The sequence below is a fragment of the Rhamphochromis sp. 'chilingali' genome (genome assembly GCF_963969265.1).
Source record: "Rhamphochromis sp. 'chilingali' genome assembly, chromosome: 8".
NCBI classification, from domain to species: domain Eukaryota; kingdom Metazoa; phylum Chordata; class Actinopteri; order Cichliformes; family Cichlidae; genus Rhamphochromis; species Rhamphochromis sp. 'chilingali'.
Window position 1 is genome coordinate 16,812,325 of NC_137935.1, and position 23,171 is coordinate 16,835,495.

Below are 23,171 nucleotides of genomic sequence, written 5' to 3' on the forward strand. Positions count from 1 at the left end.
ATCAACTAATGGCCTGAAAGTTGAGCGAATTCAAAGCACAAAAATGCCCACCTTTGTATTCACAAAAATGCAGTGAAAGAGGCGTTATTATCTATGGCAAATTCTCATGTTATTTTTAGTCAAAGCAATTAGAGTGCAATGGCTGTAAAGAAATGAAAATGATTGAGGGTGGGGGTGGTGGGGGGGTAAAGCTATGAAATATTTTTGTTAAATGCTCCAAGCGTTCAAGGAAAAAAACAAAAAACAACAAAACCCTCCAAAGTGTGAATGCAGGCGTGGATTTTCCACACTGCCAGGCCTCAAAACACACTCAACAAGTCAAATTTGGGAAGCCACAAAGTGCTAAAAATGAAAACAATGTGCAGAGCAGATGTGTCACCCTGATAAACCTGAGCAGCTCGGCTCTAGTTTGGTGTACCCGAAGCCGAGGCGTGATGCGTTTTAAGGTGAACGAGGCGGTGCATTTTGACACAGGAATTTAGGGCACCCCATACATACAGGGTAATTAGAAATTCTTTGCATATCCCTCTGAGACACGTCCACACACCGAGAGGGTCAGAGGACATGGTCAGCAGGAGTGACGCCTCAGGAGCAGCCTGGGTTCAGTGCATTGCTCAAGGTCGCATCAACAAACGATATACATGCACAGTGACACTGTGACCACTGGGCTGAATGCTGCAGCGCTGACTTCACTGGATTAACAGCACAACAAGCTTATTTGATTAACTAATCTGATTAATATCTGTGCCGCTGAAGAATTCCTTAAACTTAAGGCTCATGTCCTTAATCAAATTATTGCAAACTGAGAAAACTAAACTAAAAGAAATAACCTGCTCAAAAGCTGGAGGTCACTTCATCTTTTTACCAGTTCTTTACTATTTGTACACTAGATCCAATCTTTTCATAACAAAAACAAAACATTTGCAACAGATCATTTAACTGAGATAATTGTGGCCATATATTTAGAGTTACCCCCCCCCCCCCGCCCCCACCCACTCTATTCTATGTTTAGTAGCCCTAATGAATTAAATTATGCTTAAATTCACGGTGAGCCATATTTTTGCAGCTGACTTTGGCACATGTTAACTTTTCTAGTACTGCGAAACACAAGTTGTGTGCTACTTGAATAATAAAAGTTTTATTTTTTTGATGTAAAAAAAAATGCATAAACTACTACTGAAAGGACGTTGATTTTTTTTCTAATGCTGGCTGAATTTGCTGGCACACTGACTGTAGGTGTAAAAAAAGAAAATAAAAATGATTTAACTGTGGTTTGAAATGATCTTCCAGCACAGTAAAGTCAGTAGGAACAACACTGGTCCTGGCTGCTTCCCCCGGTGGGATATATATATTTATTTATCTTAGATATGGCTTCCAAGTAGCCTCCTGGCATTATTTTTGTATGATCTTTGCTCTCCGTAACACTCACACACACACACACACGCACACTGATTAAAAACAAGCTACAGCACGAACCACGGGCTCATCTGGCGCTGAACAACTTCGCCTATTTCAGCGCGATAAAATTGGGAGTAATTTAATGCCGATTCGCTTGTTTACCTGTAATATCTGAATGTTGATAAAATGCTATTTAAGCAATTATAATGGCGTTATTAAGGTGACACTCCTGGAAGGTGACTCCGCTCCGTGAGCCAGCTGCTGCAGGGGCGGGTAGCGGATGTGATCCGTTCCGGGTGTTCCGGCCGCCCGGTCCTCTCCACTGAACTCCAACCCCCGCGCTCTCTATCAGCATCTCATTCCTGTCTCAATATGTCTCAAGATGGCGGCCAATGCAGGATCGATGTTTCAATATTGGAAGCGCTTTGACTTACAACAACTACAGGTCAGTTCAGCCTCTGTTTAAATCGCCTCCGCTTCTTTTCGTTTCGGCCCCCTCGCCTCTTTCGGCGGCCGGGTTTCTGGTCTTTTTCCGCGACCGCCTCGGAGGTGTTTCGGAAGAGAATTCAAGACCTCTTCCTCACATTGATGAAAGTGGCTCTCTTGCTGATCAGAAATTGATCCTCTTTGTTCAATTCAACATCGATCGGACACTGCAACTGGGCAAGCCGGGGCGACGCCGCGGGGATGCGCCGAAATAAAAGCCAAACGGCGGCGCTTTAGCGGAAAGCTCACGGCTGGCTATCTTTATTGCGTGTTCTTCAACTTTTACCGGAGCCAGTAGCCGTAGTTAGCCCGACGCTTTAGCCGTTGTAAGGTTGGATAATTTCGGAGGGGGAAAAAATAAGTGCGACTTATTATACGGTGGCGCTGTGGTGACACCAACCGTTGAGACGGGCAGCACAGACACACAACAGTGTTTTTAGTTGTGTTTTCCTCCCTCTGCTTTTAACTGTCACATCTGTAAGTTTAGTTGAAAGCGGACGGGAACATTAGCAACCTTATCGGCTAACGGCTGTGAAACAGTTTATATTAAAGTCGTGTCAGAGATTATGCTTGATGAACTCGGCCGTCTTTTTTTTTCTCGGTTTCCCCTGCACACACAGTGAGGTTTTCACAGACGTTGCCACGTCTGTGGGAAGTGGACAGGACGGGACAGTGTTTGTTGACGCGACGCAATTAAAAACACGAACGTTGGAAATGTGATAGATCATGACCTTGTGATTATGATCAACTCCCAGAAATGTCCCAGCCTCGCACGCTCGCGCGCGCACGTTCGCTAATCTCGGCGTGCACGGAGGAGATAGATCCGTGGCACAGGAAGGGAAAGAAAGAAGGGGGGGGGTACGAGGAAAATATTGGGCCTTATTCATTGCGTGAATATAGCCTGTGTATATTAGAGCGTGTTTGACCTATCACAAGACGTGTAGACAATGGCACTGTTGTGTTTTCCCGTGGCATTTTACATGCATTGCTGCATTTTAAATCACAGTTTTATGAATATTAGTAGCCCCAGTTGCTGTCGTCATTAACATAAAGATTGCATTATGTAGGCTTGGCCCAATTGTTCATACATTTATTTTGCAAACCGCATGGGCTTTGGGGTTTAAACTTTTATTTAGGTCATGATGCCCCTATGACTGGGTAGACAAAAGGACAGTGAACAAGTCTTCCCAGCGGGGCTTTGTGTTGCACTTACGCCACATCATCAAGGCTTCACTTCTCCTATTTATTTGATCCTGTTCAGTCCTCCTACTCATGCCCCCTTGTTCATGCATTATGTAAAAAAAAAAAAAAAAATTGAGACTGCTTTCTCTTGTCTTTCCTCACTATCTATCTCCCACCCCCTTCCTGCTCCCTTCCAATCTTTCGCTCCTTCTCCTCCCTCCCCCTCCCTTCCTTTTATATTTTTTTCCCTCTCTCCTCTCTCTCTCTTTCTCCTCTGGCCCTTCACCCTGCTTTCACCTATTCTGCCCACTCTGAACTGGTGTGTGTACGCGCGTGTGTGTGTGTGTGTGTGTGAATTTGTCTGAGATCAGTCTTTTTTTCGTAGATTGACTGCCAGCACGGACAGTGAAGGCACTGCCAGCAGCCAGGACATGAAAAATGCATCGCATAAGTTTGTGATAAGGCCCTGGGTAATTATGGCAAAGGCCCCTATCACAAGCGATTAGTCAGGACAGTGAATCTGAGCGTGTGCAAAAAGGCTGGCGGTTGGCAGGCCTGTCTGCAGGATAGGAATCAGTCGGAGCTGGTGTGTGTGTGTGTGTGTGTGAGAGAGAGAGAGAGAGAGAGAGAGAGAGAGAGAGAGAGAGCAGAACATTCACTGTCTATTATTGATGACATCTTATTTACTCTCCCTCCCACTGAGAGGCTCCTAGAGGAAAGCCTTCAGATAAGGACCTTTTTCTTATCCATTTTATTTCTTCTTTTTGGGAGGATAATGTGGGGGTTAGCATGATATGATCGTGGTCTACACACGGCTCTGTCAGCCACTTGCTTTCGAATTTGCTTCCCTCTCCTTGTAATCGACGGGCAGTTCGCGCCGTACTTAGACTCGCAGCCTGATTCGTCTGTGCGAGAAGCACCAGCAAAGGAATGTTTTCTTTTCTTGTTTCTTTTGATGATGAAAATCCAACTCAAGCTAGATGTCAGTAGCTTTAAGCCATCATAGCGTGTATTCCTCAGGCTCCGACTGCTGATGTTCATTAAAATCCTATTTGATCAGTGTGTCCCATTCCCTGTGTGAGAAACTAGCTAGGTGGTTGTTACAGGACAGAGAGTGCTTTGAAACAGCACAGCGAGCTGTTAACTTGTCTTCTCTGCATGCCTTTCTCTCTCTCTCTCTCTCTCTCTCTCTCTCTCTCTCTCTCTCTCTCTCTCTCTCTCTCTCTCTCTCTCTCTCTCTCTCTCTTCCCCCCCCCCCAGCACCACCACCACTACCACCACTATGAACACAAATGGGTGCAACAGTGATGCTTTTAGCAAGGTCTTGCACACTTGCAAAGTGGATCAGTGATTCAGAGATGATGGCAGGGTGACAGTGAATTACAGATGGAGAAGGCTTTAACGTCTGTAATCCCTGTCCGTCCATTACAGAGTTGAGTTTCTTTAGAGGGGATCATCACTCTTCTCTCCTGTTGTTTTTTCCTTTTCCTTTTTTTTTCTTCCTTTTTTTTGACCCAGTCAAGCAGTTTGCTGGAACATTGCGTTTCTGCTTGAGAGCGGTGAGAGATTGCGCTTCATTACAGGCGAGCCTTAATAAGATATGAGTGAATAGCTGGGCCTTTATACCTATGGTTTGCGTATTTTCTGTGAAAGCGAGGAAAATTAGGAACAGACCATTCTGTTATACACAATTCCCAATTTAGGCCTAATAGCCTACATCTCACCTCATAACATTTCCTGGAACAACGCACCCCCAGAGCCATTTTGAAAAATAGTTCGCTATGTTAGTGGACAGCTAAATAGTGACTTGGATGAAAGCTGATATAGACCCCAGTTCTTATTCACCACCTCCTAATGGGTAAATTTTGGAAAAGGGTTTTGTAAGTTGATCCCAGAGCCATGGTCAGTGGCAACCTGAGTGGTTTAAATCTCTCAGCGACTGGCTCGCTGTTGTCTGCAGGAGTTTTAGTGTTAATTTATGAGCTGGTTGTCTGAACTCACTGGTGGGATATTTTTACCCCTCTGTTGCTGCACAGGCTGGGGGAGCATAGAGGAAGGGGGGCATCACGTCATGCTTTTACTGTAGCCAACCGCTTCTCTGCCCAGTGACAAAACCTGGCATTGGGACTGAGGTTTCACTGTGTGTCGGTGGGTGGTGAGCGACTAAGCATGAGTCAGACAGAAGGACGAGTGCATGTCAGGTCTTTGGGCTGTCCTCCGTCTACTCTGGTGGGAAGCTTTGTCATCTTACTTTCTGAGAGGTTATAGTGTAAACGTGTGGAGACAACAAGGTGCAGCTCTCAGAAAAGTCAGGGGGGAGGAAATAAAACTCAAACTTCTCATGGACCTTATCACTGGTTAATTCTCAGCAGAGGCCCATACTCCCCAACTCCTCAGCGATTACGCGTACGTCACTCTCGGGCTCGGTTTTCTTCACCCTCCCTCTGAATCGAAGAGACGAGTGTCTAGTTTAGATTCACTTCATCCGATTTATTATAAATATTAAATGTATTCCTGCATGAGAGGCATAATCTGACTTTTTTTTTCTTTTTGTTTGTTTGTTATTTTAACTTTGTCAGGGTAAATGAAATTTGGACCAGTGTCATCTGATGTTTGAACAAAAGATACAAAGCACTTAACAGGAGTCTAAAAATAGGGGCAGCCAAACAGATGGAGTCAGCAGCTCTCAATTCAGGCTTTATGCAAAAGTGCGCACCAAACAGATTTTTTACCTTTTTGAAAAAGTCTCTGCTATATAAAAATATAACCTCATGTTTTTGTGTTCATCTTTGTCATTTTTTCCCCTCTTTCGATCAGAAAACCAAAAACCAAATGAAATAATTGTCTCCTTTATAGTAATTCCATTGTGGTACTACGGTTTAATTACATTAAAGTTCAGTTTTGTTTAACCCAAGACAACATTTATTATGTTGAAAACGTGAGGTAAAACGGAAAATCTGCTATGATTTGAACGCAGGGCGTGGATACGACATGAAGATGTTCACATTTCCTCACATTTTTTCTTGTTTTTCTTACAACAGTTATGCCTTTGGGGCTTAATATACTCCCTGGTTTTTATAGTGTTAGTTTATGAGTGTGTGAGGTATAATTTCTGAACATTAGGGAATGCATTTTTACCAATCTCCGTTTTTATCAGTGTGTATTCAGCTCAAACACTAAACTACTTAAACCATGCGAATAAATCACAAAAATAAGGGTGTCAATATATTTAAAAAGTGTTTTCAAACATCAGCAGTAAATAAAATCTCTGTTATAACTCTTTGTAGGCAATATGTTTACCAGCTCAGATCAGTAGCTTGCACCCTTAACAGTATCACTGTAAAGTTTGGAAGCTGTGATAATATTTAGAGAAACTTTATCCAGGATCAAAATGTGGGCCCATGTAAAAATCGTCCGCCTTCCTGCTTTTTCTTTTTTTTCCACTGCATAATACAAAAACTTACACCCAACAACCAGCAGCAAGAGCATAAGGGGGCAGTTTGCAGAGACCTATTTTCAAGTGGCAGGCATTATTTACAGACCCACTTGGAGTCTCTCTCACCTACAGCATCATAGAGTTTCACCGTATCTCATGACAGAAGCATCCATTATCACGCTGCTCTGTATTCCAGCAGAGAGAGCAAGGGGCTACTGTGAGCGGACACTTCTCTTTAGGCTCGCTGTGGAATATACTGGCTCTTTCCACTTGTTCCAGGATGATGCCCACTTTATTTAAAAATCAAGCGCGCACTTGAAACGGCGCCTCAGAGGCTGATGTATTCCTGCAGAGTCTGGTGTTCATCTTGTAATATTAAGCCTAAGGTTTTCAGTAAACAGAAATCCTGCATTCCCGAGAGGGAAATGCGTCTTGTCTTGAGTTTGCTGCGAAAGTCAAAATGCAGAGAGAGAGGTGAACGCCGACTGGAGGCTTAGATCCACTTTTATAACAAAGCAGTCCACTCATACCCCTTTTTTATATGTACTTACATATGTTTTACATGCCTCCCATGTTTTTACATGTATGTGACCTACAGATTGAACCTCATATTTTTAATGTGTACCTGTCAAACAACATTTAGGGGCGCTACTGTAAAATTATTTAAATCTCCTCCATTCCCTGATCTTCTATCATTCAAGTAATTAATTGTGTTTTTTAGTCTTTGCCTTACTTTACAATCTCCAGAGTCATTTTCCACTCCACATGCAATAAATGAAGATTACAATTAAGCGTGGTAACCTCAGAAATGTGTGGTGAGAACCCACCCCCCCGTGAATAATGCTTTTGTGAAAAAACTGACTTAAAGCAGCTGAGGAAATCTGAGCTTTTAGAAGCTGTTTGATTGGCTGTTAAGTAGCAGATTTCTGATGACCCGGCAAGAAGCGTCTGGGTGAGATTTGAGGCATTTCGAAGAGTTTAAACAAGATGTTAACATGGAAACATAAACAGAGGCAGCAGACCAGAAAACGAAATGGAGTCTCATTTCCACAAGGTACCACAATGTGATAATTTAGCCCAACTGCAGATGGTCACACACTGGGGGCCATGTTTTTTAACGGTTTGACTAATGTAGTTCTACACGAGTGTGTCAAAATCAGTTTCTGCAGCAGAGACTCCAGGGTTTTTCCTGCCTCAAAGTGGGCCTTTTGGGGGGGGGGGTGACTCCACACAGAAGCACGGCTGGTTTACATATATTTAATGCAAAGAGTCTATGTTGCCTTAATCTAGAACAGACTGCATTTTCCTCTTATTTTTTTTTGGTGTTTTAATAAATAAAAACCTACTTTCATCTTGAGTAAATAAATCCCCACTTAAAAACCTAAAAACCTGTCACGGCCCTGGTGATTTTCTTTTTCTTCTTTCTTTTGGATTAAGGCCAAAACCCTGTTACTCTGTGGCCTTCGCTTGACTGCTGTATCCAAGCTATTGGTGAACCACTTGTCCTACCTAATTTTAGTGCTGTTTATCTCACTGTTATCAAGGCGTCTCGGCTAAATAGGTTCTGAGGAGCCTTATGCAGACCTTATCCCATGTCAACCCATGACACCAGTATCAGTGTCCTGTTAGATCATTGACCATAGGTATTGAATTCTAATAGGCCTATTGGTGTGTCCTAATGGTCCAAGTATTGAATTATGATATTGGCAAGGGCTGATGGCCTCTAGATTGAATTATGATATTGGTATGCTGCGGGCTAATGGTTCTCAGTATTGAATTATGATATTGGTGCACTTTGATGGTGAAGGGATTGAATTATGATATGGGCAGCTATCTGCTAATAGCTCACTCTGTGTAATTTTCAATGTCAATCATGGCTTCAGTTGCTAGATCCATAGCCGGCCCTAAGGCTCAATACATCAGTGGAGTCAGGTGGGAAAAGCCTTCACCCTTTAGACTCGGCTCTCACTCCAATTTACTTTCCGTTACAGTCTCCTTTTTCACTTTCTTATTCAGTCCATCAGGGGTTTTGTTGCTGGACTCATTGCATCAATCTAAGAATAGGTGTAGAAATTTATTGTTTTTCTTTTCTGTACACTTTCTAGCCTTTATTCTCCCAGAATATGAGGGCTAGAAATGGCATGTTTTAATAAGGAGCCGGTTATAGATGTTAGATTAGGTAAAGAGTTTTATTGATTGCCTGTCCCTCAGTAGCTGTGTGTGGATTTAGGCTCTCTTGTTTTTTCCATGCACAGTTTTATGTTATAAGGCTCCTAATGTTTAAGTAATGGCTCTGAATATGAGCTAACTTAATTTCAGTAAGTGTCCACACCTTTGCCGTGTTTGTGTTGAGCTCATTCCCATTTTGGTAGTTTAAAAGCAACCAGAGCTGCGATAGTCCTGCTGCCAGCTCACGGAGTAAATGGACGGCCTGCTTCTGTGTCAGCCCTCTAAAAATAACACAGACTGCTGGCTGGGCTCAGCAGAAAACTACCACCGATTATGATGATTCAACTACCCTGTATTCACAGGTGCGTGTGTATATATGTGTGTGTGTGTGTGTTACATGGGGGTGGGTTGTGCTTAACAAATGGTTTTCTGCATTTGGTACAGTGTTCACTGGTTTACTTTTAGTTCTTTCTTAGGTTGGCAAAACTTTTGTTCAAGTCAGGAGAATTTGTGTGCTGTTGAGGTGAACCACAAAAGAAATCTTTCTAATTTGAGTCATGTTAATGAAGTGAAAACTTTATTTATAGTGGACATCAGTGGATGCAGTGGGTCCTTGCTACTTTAACCCTAGTTAAAGGCCGGTCCATGGCTTTGGGAAATTGTATACGAAGAACGTCCTGTATCTGCTAAATTCATTGAGCGTCCTCAGACGGTACGTTAACCTCTTTCTGACCTTTGACCCGAGCAGCTGTCTGACTGGAGTCAGGGTTTGGATGAACTCTGACCCTGAAGACCCCAGTATGACCTGGGCTGTCTGACTGGCCTAACCTTTAGAGCTAACAGATGATGACTTCACCATCTGTCTAGCCTCCTTGAACTTGAACTTGTGTGAAAATGGGGGTGAAAAAGAGAAGAGGAGAGAAAACGGTGTCACAGTTTATGCAGGCGGTTTTCCTGCCGCGTATCTGTTTTAGTTTTAAAGCTAAATTACCGAGGTGAGAGGTTTGAAACGTTAGGTGTTGTTTAGCTCTTTGCGTATAATTTGTGAGCTCCTGCTCGAGTTGGAGGAGTCTGTGTGCCCCAGTTAAAAAGCATAAAATTGGCTGTACATTGCTGAGCTTTTAAAAACGGGGGTGGGAAAAAATAAAAGTGAGAGTTGCCTCTTGAGGAAGGGGGAAGGGACTGTGTTTAGTAGACACAGGCTCATCCGCTGACTGCTGTCTGACCCTGAGTTCAGTGGTATGGTTATTAATAGGCCCAGAGGCCTCAACTTCCAGGAGGCCCTCTGATCAGCTCCAGATGTGGAATGAGTGAGGACAAATCTACGCTAGCCTATCCATGTTTCACATGAAGCAGAAAGTAGGAGAGATAGGCATTTGGTGCGACTGATAAAGAGTGAGGGAGGGAGGAAGGGAGGGACGGGAGACCTTTCCACAGCAGGAGTGTGTTTTGTGAGTCTTTGTTTTCGCGTGTGTGTGTGTTTTTTCGTTTATTACACTCTCTGCCCTCAGACCAAAAGACCATAAAAACGTATGGCATCACCATGGCGACCATAATAACTACCTATAAAACAGCGTGTAAACTGTGAAATAAGACAAACAGACCAGAACAGCCCTGGCTGGCTGACTGAATGGCTGCCTTCCGCCATAAAACTATTTGAGAGCCAGACTGAAGGAATGCCTCGGAGGCTGCTGTGGCTGTCACGACACATGAAAGGATTAGGCTCTGTGTTTTATCTCCTCTTTATCTGATGGTAATGGATAAGCTGAGTGTAGCCTATCATCTGACGCTTGGGCCGGGGGTTTGATGTTTTAGTAGGGTGACGGTTTGTTGAGTTGACCGCTTTGGTCTATTGATTGCTGTTTGATGGTTTTGATATGTAGGCTGTGTAGAACAGGTCAAGTCTTTTATGCAGTGAAGGCTCCAAATAGCTTTTAGCTGTCCTTCACTCCCCCCATTACTCTAGTGGTTCGTTTGATGTTTGGATCAATCAATAGAAAGAGCCTGCGCTCTTACACATGCTCCATCCTACTTCCCACTGAGCTCAATTCCTCTTCCTTCATTGTGCAGGCTTTATATCACATTCTCTCAACACAGAATAAATGATATAATTACAACCCATTACTTAGCCTAACGCAAGCTAATTATTCTGTCATTACTGTAAGGATTAGCTATGCTCATTCTCTCTTTCGCACTGTGTTCCTCTGCCTTTTCCTCTCAAAAGTCATGCAAGCAGAACAGAGCAAACTCTTACTCATAAAGGCTGAGTAAGACTAAGCCCTGGGACATGTTCTGTTGATGTTGATTGTATAGACCATGGGTGTCAAACTCAGTCAGGACGCAAGGCCACACTAGAAAGTAGTGACAGCACAGACTGGACACATTAAAGAGTCTCGACATACAGATATGTCTAAACTAATGAGGCATTTTGATGTATGCTTTTAATTTATGCGAAGAAATCAACATGCTGCGTTTATAGGCTGTGGCACAGCTCACGCTGATGTGTCATCAGGCGTCTAGAAAATTACTGGATACAACAGATAGACGAGGCTAAATTAAAATGTGGAAAAAGGGCATCACGCAGAGCAGGGATTTAATGTACCAGAGGCACATGAGAGTGATGCACACCTTTTTTTTTTCTTTCTCTCTTTTCTCTTTTTTTTTCTTCACTGTCTTGTAACTGTGCCAACAGTGCGAAGCTGCTCCTCGTCCTTATATGGAAGTCAAAGTGAATTACAACAAATCAAATAGGCTAACGAATTGAGAACAGATCAAATCTTAACTGAATTAGAGGAACTTTAAACACTGCTCCATTGTCAGAGCTCACAGACTTTGAAAGCTAAAAAGGTGTGGACGTTTGCACCGTTACACTGCTATCTTGCACCTGTGATTTTCTTTTTTTTTTTTTTTTCTTTTTTTTTGGTCATTATCAGGGTTTTTTTTTTTTTAACCTTGCATATAAAACATTCTGGCTTCCACTGAAGAGGTTTGGGCCTTCCACCAAAAGAAATTCACTGGGACTGTGATAAAAATATTTTAAGTGGGGGTTTAATCTTTCCAAGCTTAAAATACATTTTTATTTATCAAATTGCCAAAAATATCAGGGAAATGAACAGACTTGTTTTTAATTCAAGTAGCACAGGCTGTTTGCCTTAACTTTATGAAACAATTTAGGCGCAACCTGTGCCACCGGCCGTGCTTGGGTGTGTACTCACCCCTCCCAAATGGCCAGGTCCGAGCCAGGAAAAAACGCGATTATCCGCCAATTGTTGCTCGTACCTGCATTTGAAGTCATTTAAAGTAATGGCGGCACTCTAAAATTGTCGGGCCCCGGGCTCGTGTGTGTGTGTGTGTGCTACCGGGCCTGAAGAGCCACACTCTTCTTCCAGACTTGATTAATCCCTATCGCCCCTTTCCATGATCGTAGTTTCCATTTTTTAGTCCGTATCTGTGCACTCATCCCCTCCCCAATCTCCTCTCACTGGCACAGAATGGCTTCCTGGCAGAGTGGAGGCATTAATTCAGGGATGAGAGGTGCGATACTCTCACCCTCTCTCTCTTTCTATGTCTCTCTGGTTCTCTCGCTCTCTCTCTATCAGCGCTGTGTTTGTAATGCGTGGCCTTTATCGTAGCTGAAACAGCTCACTACCCTCTGATCCTATCTCAGATCTCAATATCCTAGCCGTTCCACCCTGTAAACGCAGGGATGAAAAATCTTGCCCTTTCACCAATGCATTACACCCTAGCATATCGCCATACCCCTCTCCTCCCATTGCACACTCCACACCACTCACCCTTTGTGACACAGGCCTCCAGCTAAATTCAAACTCTGCAAAATGAGACCAAGTGAGCTGCACTTCTTCCATGCCAGAAACCATCTTAGTCTCATTATATTTGTATTTAGGCTCAGGCCGGGCTTCTGAATCCCCTTGTCAGATGATAGGTCAGGCAAAATAATGACTAGCTCTCAGTAAGCTTCAGGAGAGTTAAGGCTTGGATGTTGGGGAGATAAAACAACAACCAGTCTCTCAGCAGAGAAACATGGATCAATACAAACGAAGCTGCGGTGTAAAAAGGCTGTTTTTGATCCAGGCTTGCGTCAGCATCGCTGAGGTGAGTCTTGACAGCTCCTGTGCTGTTGGTAGATATGGATCTGTGTTCAAAAAAAGGAGCAAAACGCTCAGGGACCACAAGCGTCTTGTTAGACTATGGAGAGTGTTAGGCTGACCCCCGCCCACAGCCGCTCTGCACGTAAACACAAGAGACGTGCACACCATTTCACAAAAGCACACACCAAAAAAAAAAAAAAAAAAGTGCTCCTCAGTTGTCAGTAAAACTCTTGTAGCGAGGAAAACTTTGTGGCTTTCACTCCAATGGGTGAGAGGAAAAGCACCCCCCCCCCAAAAAAAAAAAAAAAAAAAATCAACAAAAAAAACCAGAGATTCAGGTAGATACAACTTGCGTCTTCAAACTCTGTGTGGTTTTGTGAACACAGTATCTGCTGGCACATTTAAAGTTGTGCACCCCGCTATGTCAAAGGTAGAAAGGCAGACAGGCAGCCAGGATTGTAAGTCTCTTATCTGTGCTGCTGTTGTGCTGTGTTTTGAGGGGGCGTGCCTGTGATCTGTGATCATGTACCGTGTCGTTGTAGCGAGCGTGGCTGTCGCTCCTGACTGAGCTGCCACCCCGCAACTCCACCCCCACACACAGTGGGTTTGGCATACAAAACAGTCAGCCGCATAGGGGGTGGAAAGCTGTGCTGGGAGTTTGAAAGGTAGGCCTCGTAGATTTCAGATAAGACATCTTTCCAGACGCCTTTACTGTTTACTATCATAACCACATAACAGCCTCAGACATGTCGGAGATAAAAGGAAAGATTAGTGACTGCACTGGCAAGACAGAAAACTTCATCTCTTAAACATCTGTGTCATGTTGCCAAGCACAGAGGCAGGAAAAGGCTTCTCACGTTGTAATGAACACAAGAAAGCTAATATGTTTTTGTTTTTTAACAGTACCCTCCTCTGTAGCCTGACTAATATGGTGTTAATATTACTGAGAAGAAGCGGATGTATTTTTGTCTGTCCCTTTCTACGCCTGGCTCGAATTCAAGGGTGGTACTCCGTTAGATTAATGTGTAAAACATGCACCGAATGTGGCGCAGTTAACCTACATGGTGTTTGGACTAAAGGAGTAGTGGCAGTCTACTTGGCATGTGTGACTGCAGACGGGGTGTAAACAAAGTGTTTCTAGCAGTTACAGTCCCAATTATTCTACAGAGAAGGAGCTGAAGCAAATCCTTGTGCGCTGTTCTCTCCTCGGCGTGCACTCCTGGTCACCGTACGCTCCTGGCAGCACAGACGGCAGCTGCAGATCGACTTCACACTGTGTACATAACAATAACTTTGTTGTCATTCCACCAGCCTATCTGTCTCGTCATCGTCGGAGCGTGAGGGCAAAAGAAATTCCACAAAGTTTTGATACCTCAATTAAAGTGCGTCTGTCTCCTGTTATCTCATTTAGGCTGTAGTCAATATGATTGGCATAATAAGACATGCCTGATTGGGGCCTCCCATTTAATTAATCAGTCTCACTGTATCATCACCTGTGGCTCATTAGAGTAATTAGAGTGAATTAGTCAGATAGAAGGCCTCTCTCTGCCTGCAGACGAGTGGAAGGAATTTCATTAGGAGTGATGAACACACATACATACACCTTGGGTCTGATGGCCATTGGTAATGGGATTTGTTTACCCGTGACTCTTATCAGCGATTACTAATATTACCGCAGCGGTAGGATGGAGAGACGCTCATTTCATGTCGAGCGCAGCCTCTTCCTCCTCGCTGCGAACGCGGCTACCCGTGCCAAATTCCGCCGGGCGAACATGTTAGCAGACTTCCTCTTTTGAAACGGGAGTTCAAAAGAATGTGGAAAGACTGGGCTCCCCAAGTTACTGCAGCGGCCTGTCTGTGCATTCATGTGAGAGCACACGCGTGTGGAGCAGTGTGCAAGAGGCTTCTTGGCCAAGTCGGTGTTGAAGTCTCTCTAGGGAGTGTTGGCAATCTGTTCCAATCGTCTTTACAGCTGACCAGACGACCAAATGAACCAGGACAGGGACTGCTGCTGTGGGCCAGTCCAGCCAAGCCAAGCAGGGCTGTTACAGCAATCACACAGACATTACAGCCCACTTAATGCTCCCCTGCACAGACCACGTTCCTTCCTCGACTAAAAACTAGACAGTGCAGATTCAAAAATAGCGCTGGTGTTGTAATGAGCAGTTATAGAATATATTAAGTAGTTTTTTTCCCTCTTAAATGAAAAGTAAAATCTTTCAAAGTCGAGCCAAGGAGAGCCAGAGAGTGTTGACCTCAGAGGCTGAGCCTGAAGGCCCCAAACCCAGCAGTTTTTCATGCTTGATGGTTGTCTGCAGGCTGTTCACTGAAGTATTTACATTATCTAAAGGAAATGCATTTTCTTCTTGAGTCTTGTAATGCAAAATGTGGATTGTGTTCATTTACCCGGTTTTCTATCTTCACTTTTAGATTTCTTTTATTTAGGATTTTTTTTTCTGCCATGTTTGTCCTTTCTGACTTCTTTGTTCAGCTCTGAAACTTGCCAAGACACTGCCCGCTCCTTTCTGCCAGTCTGCACACGCTGTTGCTGTTTGTGATCGCTGTGGTGACTCGGATAGATAGTGACACATGTCACCATGCTTTTCATTATGAAAATGAAGGGTCTTCGTGGTTCTATTTAGCCATCTATTAATCTAGCTATCTGCTATCTTTAGTCAGGACGGTAACATAAACTCCAGAGTACATGCTAGCAAGTATCACGTAGCTGGACTGGTTAAGCACTGACAGTCCTAACTGCAAATAATTCAGGCAGCTCGGATGGTTAGAGTTTATACATTAACATTCATATTGTGGAAAAAGTGTCCGCCTCTTTTAACCCTTGGTCAACAAGCTAACTTCCCAGGAAACCTGGAGATATGGCGAAGAGAGCGGCAGCATTTTACAGCTATGAATATATTTGCCCTATGGAAATGTGGCATGACAGTTTGACTCCTGTAGTCCACACCATCCAATGCGAGAAACTTAACAAGTTTGAATTTGATTTAGAAACAAAAATGAAAGAAAGAAGTGGGCATTGGAAGCATTTTTTTATATATATTTTAAGGAGGATGAGGGAATCAAAGACCTCACCAGTGTTCAGTATAATTTTTTTTAATTTTCCACTTCATACAAAAACAGCATCCAGCCGAGAAAACACAGAACTGTTTGTTCAGTGTTTCACTAACGTGCTTAAACATGACAACTTCATGTGCAGTAAAATTGAGCTTAATATAGAAATGTTAATGGTTTTCTAATGGTCGTGTGTGTGTGTGTGTGTGTGTGTGTGTGTGTGTGTGTGTGTGTGTGTGTGTGTGTGTGTGTGTGTGTGTGTGTGTGTGTGTGTGTGTGTGTGTGTGTGTGTAACGAGCAGGCAGCGGGGATTGTGCAAGATGAGTGTAAAGTCTGCCTGTGTCTGCTGATGTGGACAGAGGGGTTTGCTGCATAGTCAAAACCTGACTGAGTGTGAGGGTCCTTTTTTATGTCTCCCCCCCCCCCCCCCCCTCCTCTCTCCCCCCAAACTAAGACCATGCCCATAATTACTTGCCCACTTGGCCATGAATCAATCCTCTTTCATGTGTGATGTGTTTATTTAGCTTAGCAGTGAGAATTTTTCTTTTTTTGGAGCGAGGATTTGGTAACACATTGGGATATATGCAGGGTATTGGAAAGGGATTGGACAGAATCAAGGGCGTTGGAGATTGGCACATGACCTCTTAAAGCAGAGCCCTAGTGGAGGATTGTGGATATTTCACTTTTATGAGCACAAAAACGGATCTTATTGATCAGCTTAAATGAATTGATTTACCTGCTTTGTTGAATTCCTTCAACACCGTTTTGCATAAAATTCGTGGACTAATGTGCATATCGGAATGCATCCTGAGAGCTCCTGTCAATAAAAAGACAATGTTGTTGCAGGATTTTTCTTCATCTGAGTAAGCAATACTATAAGCCCTGCGTTTACAGTGACTGTGAAAGGCTACAAATGAACAGCAGTGTATAACAAAGGAGCCATGCAGTGTGAAAGTTATGATCTCTGTAAACCCACAGTTGAAATAAGAGTGGAGAAATGAAAGCAGTTGTAATGGGCTTATTCAGACGTTACCTACGCTCTATCGGCCATCCATACTATTTCACATTTGCAGAATTCGCATCACATCATTGCAGAGGGAGTATTTCTGTTTTCCAAATGTATTCCAAATGTATTCCATGTGCCTAATCACACAGCTGGGATGATTAACAGCAACCACACTTCGGGGATACACTGAAATTTACCCTCGTTGCTGCCAATTCCAGCTGAATTCACATCAGGCTTTAAAATAAAATTTCAGCGAGTGATTATAGTCCACGCTGATCAGAAAAACAAGGCTTCATGCATCATATCGTCGTCATATCAATTTGATCCTTGTATCTTGAACATACTGGGCCCTGTATTCTTGTTCCTGTAGCTAATCTTTACCAATGCAATAATTACACCACTGTTCATGAACTAGAACATTCAGTTTTTGACAATTAATTTAACATGATTAAAATTTATCAGGTTCCTCCTTTCATCAAGCGATGCACAAGCCTCTGCGCACGCTCGAGTTCACTAACAGATAGTGCAGCTGCTCCATGGCCATGGGCAGACAGGCTGCTACATCAACTGCTCCATGGGCAGTGAGAACAAGATGGCATGTAAGCAAGTGAGCAGTTTTTTTTTTTTTTTTTCTCTCTCCCCAAACATCCTGTTTCTCCTGCATAAAATCCATTGCAGGGGACAGTCGACCGAATCCATTTGTTATACTTTTTCATGGTTTGTGGTTAAAACGAGATCACGGCTGGTCAGGGAATTAAACGTAATGCTGATGGAGGGGGAAAAAAATCTCCTAATTAGTTCTTGATCACACTGTTTCTTCAGAGGGTTGAAATTTCTTGTGTGTTTTTGGGGGTGGGGTGTATAGGCAAAGTGGGGAGGTGGGCATGTGTGCGTGAGTGTGTTTTGGGACCTTGTCAGCAGACTGAGCCACAAGGGCCCCTGTGGTAATGTGTGTATTAAATGATTAGTGCGTTAGTTAGCATAACGGCCCTTCAGCAGCGTTTAATCACTCTCAAGGGTGGGCGGCCTCACAGGAGGTGAATGGGGGGGGGGAGAGAGAAGGGGAGGCGGGGCAAAGGCAGAAGAGAGATTTAAACTGAAGAGAAGGAACTGCTGGTTGAATGAGTGAGTAGATGATCTGTAGAGAGTATGGAAAAATGAGGGAGCGAGCATGACGGAGAGCAAGAATCCAGCCGAAACATAATCCAGCAGCACTCTCACACACTCAGCGGAGAGCGGAGATACAATCTTTACAAGGCCTGAACGGCTTGTTAATGTCAGCACACGGCCCATCAGCTGGAACAAGTCCCATAAATAGCTATTAATAACAGTGCAAAATGGATGTGGACGAAGGTGGGACCTCCGTTCAGCCTTGACAACTGCTGCTGTTGATAATTGTGTTTTTGTTGTTATGTGGTGAGGAGTCACCTGGTAGTCAATAATTGGTTTGAAATGCCTGGGCATTTACTAGTAGTGGTTAGAGCGGTAACTGATTGACTGCCAGGGTGAAAGGCCGTCAGGTTTTTCCTTGGTGGGCCGTTGGTGTTGTGGTTCTGCTTTCTGAACAGGTTAATGCTCCAGCAAAACCAGTGGAACTTTATGATTTGATAGGCCTGAGTGGTCACAGACATATTATAGGTCAAAAATAATAATTTAAAATACAAAGCAACCAATCATATGTGTGTGTTTGTTTGTTTGTTTGTTTGTTCTTTACTTTATGCCTCAAATTTTTAAAACTGGCTGTAATATGTTTTGTGTAGACCCCAATGAAGGCCACAAGCTGAAGCACATCAAAGGTTTAGTTTTTAGAAACCTCTACTCTGTGGCCGTGTTTTCGGCCTACTGCAGCATTCTGAATAATATCAGCAAAGCAAATAGGTCCAACAGTTTGCAGTCTAGTCATAAAACAGCTCCCATCTTTTAATCGTAATTGATAACAATGATTACGATTATAATGACCATTACAGTAGTGATAAGTGTAATAAAATGTTGAATGCAACTAACAAAAACAACAACCTGTCTGTTTGTCTTGCAGAAAGAACTAGACGTCACCGCCACGCAGCTTGCCAACAGACAGGACGAGAGCGAACAGTCCAGGAAGAAACTCATCGACCTGAGCCGCGAGTTCAAGAAGAACACTCCAGAGGTGAGAAAATCGGATATTCACAGGCGAGCACCAACACACAGCCACGCGTACAGTGCGCCCCGCAATTCTTTTGACAATCACGCTTGGCCTCGGCGTTTCTCGGTGTCTGCTCTCCTCTTCATAAATGTAGCCGTGATTATTTACTGAGAGGAGTAGACGGAACAGAGATGCGGGCTTGGCTCCCAAAAATAGTCTCTCCATTAGTTTCCCTGAAATCCTAAAGAGACAAAACAGAAAACCCCTCAGGAGTTTGTATTATCTGACCTAGTTTTTTATGCGAGCAGAAAGTGTGGTCGGTGAGTGTGTGTGCGTGCGAGAGAGGGAGGCAAGGAGAGAGTGACAGAGCAGGAGAGAGCAGGAGAGAGAGAGAGAGAGAGAGAGAGAGAGAGAGATCAGGAGGGAATTCTGTCCTGTTCCTGTGTTCCCATCACTCCTCCAGGGAATATTTGTTTCATCTCTGTAACCAAGGCAACATATTTCAAACCTCACAGCAAAAACAAAGTATTGTTGTGTTATTATTGGTAATGTCACCATGGTGAATTATTGATGGCAGCATGAATTATGTATGAACGGAGTAGACAGTGGATAGAAAATTGTCAACTCTCCGCGGAGTTGACAGTAGGCCTATTATAGTTACCACAGGATGGGGATTGTGACTATTGACTTCAGCATGTAGCCCACCCGCTGTAGAGGAGTATACACGGGAGGAAACTGTACCTGCATACAAAGGATGCTAATTTCACTTCACCCTACACATTCATCTCTAATCTCATTTCCAAGTATAACCGCACAGCTAACAACACACACAGGGAGGCAAGACAGACACAAAGGGAGAGAAACACACATGCAGAGGCAGCGGGAGCCATGCACAAAGAGAACATGCAGAGAAGGCAGAGGCACAAACACACAGAGGCAGATAGCCTAGATCACAGAACAGGACACACACATTCATCAGTGTAACAAGGCTGTGATTTAGGAAGGCTCCTCTGGCGTCTGTGTGGCCCCTGGCATCTCCCTGGTATGTGGAGGAGGAATCTGAGCCAGGCCAGACGAGCGACAGGATTCATTACAGGGCTGTAACAGCCTCAATAGGAATCAGCACTAAAACTCCGGGCGTTTGGAAATACAGAAGCATCAAGGCTGCCTACCAAACAGGCTGGTTCATAACGTGTGATGGCCCGCGCTTGATTAAAAATGCCCCGATCGTCTTGTGTGCATTTGAGGAGCCGCGTTTTTTTTTTTTTTTTGTTTTGTTTTTTTCCATCGCTTGCGTGGCTGCATGTGTATGTGTGTGGTTGACCAGCTTATAAAGCGGGCTGTCAGCTCTCTGTGGTCCGCACCAGTCAACGGAGATCACAGTCACATCAGATCAGACTGCATTAGGCTGAGCGGGAGTCCGTCTCTGATCCATTATTCAACAACCAGGAGACCGGCCCACGTTGACTGTGTCTAGTCTGCTGAGCTGTACTCGGTGTGAACTGCACTCATGGTCTGCATAATAACGCACACATGCACGCACGCACACACACACACACACACACACACACACACACACACACACACACTCACGCAGGCTTTTGTAGCATTTTGAAAGTAGTGCAAAGAAATGCAGCGTGAAAACAAAGTTTTTATAATTCATTAGGACTGACACGCTGTTGAATTTTTATTTTTTTTTTAGAGACTACATCTTGCTGCGCTTCCTAAGTCACCTAAATTATTCATCCACTTCTTAATTTCCTTTTAGTTAGTCAAGACTTCCCTACTACACTGTTATAAAGGCAAGGGTGGGAATGGTTGTAAAATGTCCCAAAGATTGCTAGCCAGAGGCAGTGGTAGTAAAACAACTGTGTGTGTGTGTGTGTGTGTGTGTGTGTGTGTGTGTGTGTGTGTGTGTGTGTGTGTGTGTGTGTGTGTGTGTGTGTGTGTGTGTGTGTGTGTGTGTGGTGTGCGCGTGCACACACACACACACACATGTTAGTGTTTAGCTGCAGGCCAGACAGACAGCGAATGGGAGTTCCATACTCCCTGGAGGATTCCTCGGGCTGGCCTGTCTGCTGTCTGCCGGCAGCTTACACACCAGCCATCCATCTCTTGCTGCCTGGGCCCCTCCACTCCCCTCACTACACACACACACACACACACACACACATTGACCATGGTGTCTGTGTGCATTGTTGTTATATGGTCATAAATCTTTGGAAGTGGAGGGGGCAGGGGGTGGAGCACCGCAGAGTGGACCAGAGGGGTTTAAAACTCCGGTGTTCAGCAGAAGGAGTCGCTTGGTGCCGTGTGGTATTTGCGTGTGTTTGTTTGAGTCTACACTAGGTTATTATAATTAACTAAAAGCTAAAAGTAGGTGTAAATGAAGCATTTTAGTTAAGCTCAATACAAACAAAAGCTAAACTTAAATCGAACTAAAATAGAGTAAAAAAAATACTGAAATCTTCAGTTTTAGGTTTTGTCACTTTGGTCTGATTTGCTTTTATTACCTGCCATGTGTTTATCGAGACTTGAGATGTCTACATGTGTGAATGAACATCCTTTAGAAAATCTTGTTTATGTTCGTATTTCTATTCTGAACCTCTGAAAAATGTGACTAAAGCACTCCAGATTAAAGTAATTAAAGACTAAAAGTAACACTGAAAAGAACGAAACGTTTTTCTCTCCCCCAAACAATCAATCCGCATCTGGAAACTGTCTGAAAATAAACCAAATCGAAAACAAAAACACAAAAACGAAAGAAGAAAAATGCAAAAGTATAATAATTGTAAGTAATCATTGAGGTTGCTGCAGCATTTATGAAAGCTTACAGCTACTAAAACCTAAAAACTCAAAGTTAATGAGATTGTTAGAGCGACTTCATATGATTTGGTTTTCTTAAAAAAAAATTTATGGTTGCCTCGAGTTGACTCATCGCGCAGACTCCTTCAAAAAAAGCTGAATATTATAATTTCAACAAAGGCGGCAATTATTGCTGGACTACTTTTTTTGGTTACTGTATTTTCATAAGAGGTTCTGTGAATCAGCGCTGAGTTGATGATAACACAAAGTGTGAGATACTGAAGTGAAAAGTGCCTTAAATGTTGCATTTTCATTGCCTTGCAGCAAAACGGGGGCATAGATGTTCCAAACAAGTGAACTTTTGTTTATATTTTGTATTTTCATGAATCCAAATATGCTGTAGTGCAGGTCATCGAAAAACTAAAAGGAAACTGAAATGTAAAATTAGAATATTATCAGAATGCAAACGATGAAGCTGACACTTATCTGGTGTTTTGTGTGGGTGGGTCTTTTTTTTTTTTTTTCCCTCCATGCTCTTCATCTCCTCTGTGTTAGAGGGAGAAAAAAGAGGGAAGGAGGGTTTTTTTGAGGGGGGGGCAGGGTGCAGGTCATTACCCCTCAGCGGGGGGATATTGAATTGGCCCAGACAAACAGCCGCAACGACCCCTGATGAGGTAACAATGAAGCGGGGTCACCAAGGTCACGACCTGTCCTCAGCCCCAGACAAGCGGCCTGTCTGGACCAACCTGGGATTAGGCCTGGCCCCAGACACTGGTCCCAGGTCAGTTTGGGATGCACGTTCCCCTGCAGCCTCAGCTAGGCTTTTAAAGGCAGAGGGTTTCTAAAAGGCGCCGAGTCTCCCGAGCACACATCTGTCGTTGCCCTACTTCACATCTTCATTAGGCAGTTTTGAGAGTGCGCGTGCATTCACAAACTGTGAGAATCAAGTGTTCCTGTACAGAATGTCCTATTCTGCCGCGCTTTTTACCATACGCTCCAGTTCAGTTTGTCAGGATGTGGGCTCAGCTAACAGCACGGTGATTTGCATGTTCCCCTGATACGTACTCGACCGGGTATCTAATCTGAAACTGCTGACTTGTACTGGAAAGTCATGCAATGGGACTTGGGAGGATAAGGAGCGTTTCCATTATAGTAAAAAAATAAAATAAAATTTGGTGCGCGGACATGATTTGCATTAACGGTAGGCCTTCTCCTCGGCTCATTCACTCTCACGTGCGCTAGCGCTGCCCCTGGGTGGCCCAGGTGGTGCTGCACCTGTTCTTGTGAGAAACGCTGTCCGCCGGAACACCTCCGGGTACAAACCTGGCATCCTCCCTAACATCATGTTCATCACTCACGCACCGCAGTGTTTTTTTTTTTTTTTTTTTT

General features: G+C 43.7%; 1 protein-coding gene across 2 annotated transcripts in view; it reads left to right on the top strand.

Moving 5' to 3' along the window:
* Positions 1–1,706: 1,706 nt before the first annotated feature.
* The window catches only part of LOC308401839 (protein CASP-like), a 61,623-nt gene continuing 40,158 nt past the window's right edge, over positions 1,707–23,171 (top strand). The window contains exons 1-2 of one of the 2 annotated variants that reach the window (XM_080890286.1): positions 1,707–1,843; positions 18,891–19,001. In XM_080890286.1, the coding sequence (XP_080746412.1) occupies positions 1,781–1,843; positions 18,891–19,001 (174 nt within the window). In that variant the 5' untranslated portion in view covers positions 1,707–1,780. The remainder of the gene's footprint in view (positions 1,844–18,890; positions 19,002–23,171) is intronic. The other variant, XM_080890287.1, reaches the window with a different exon arrangement.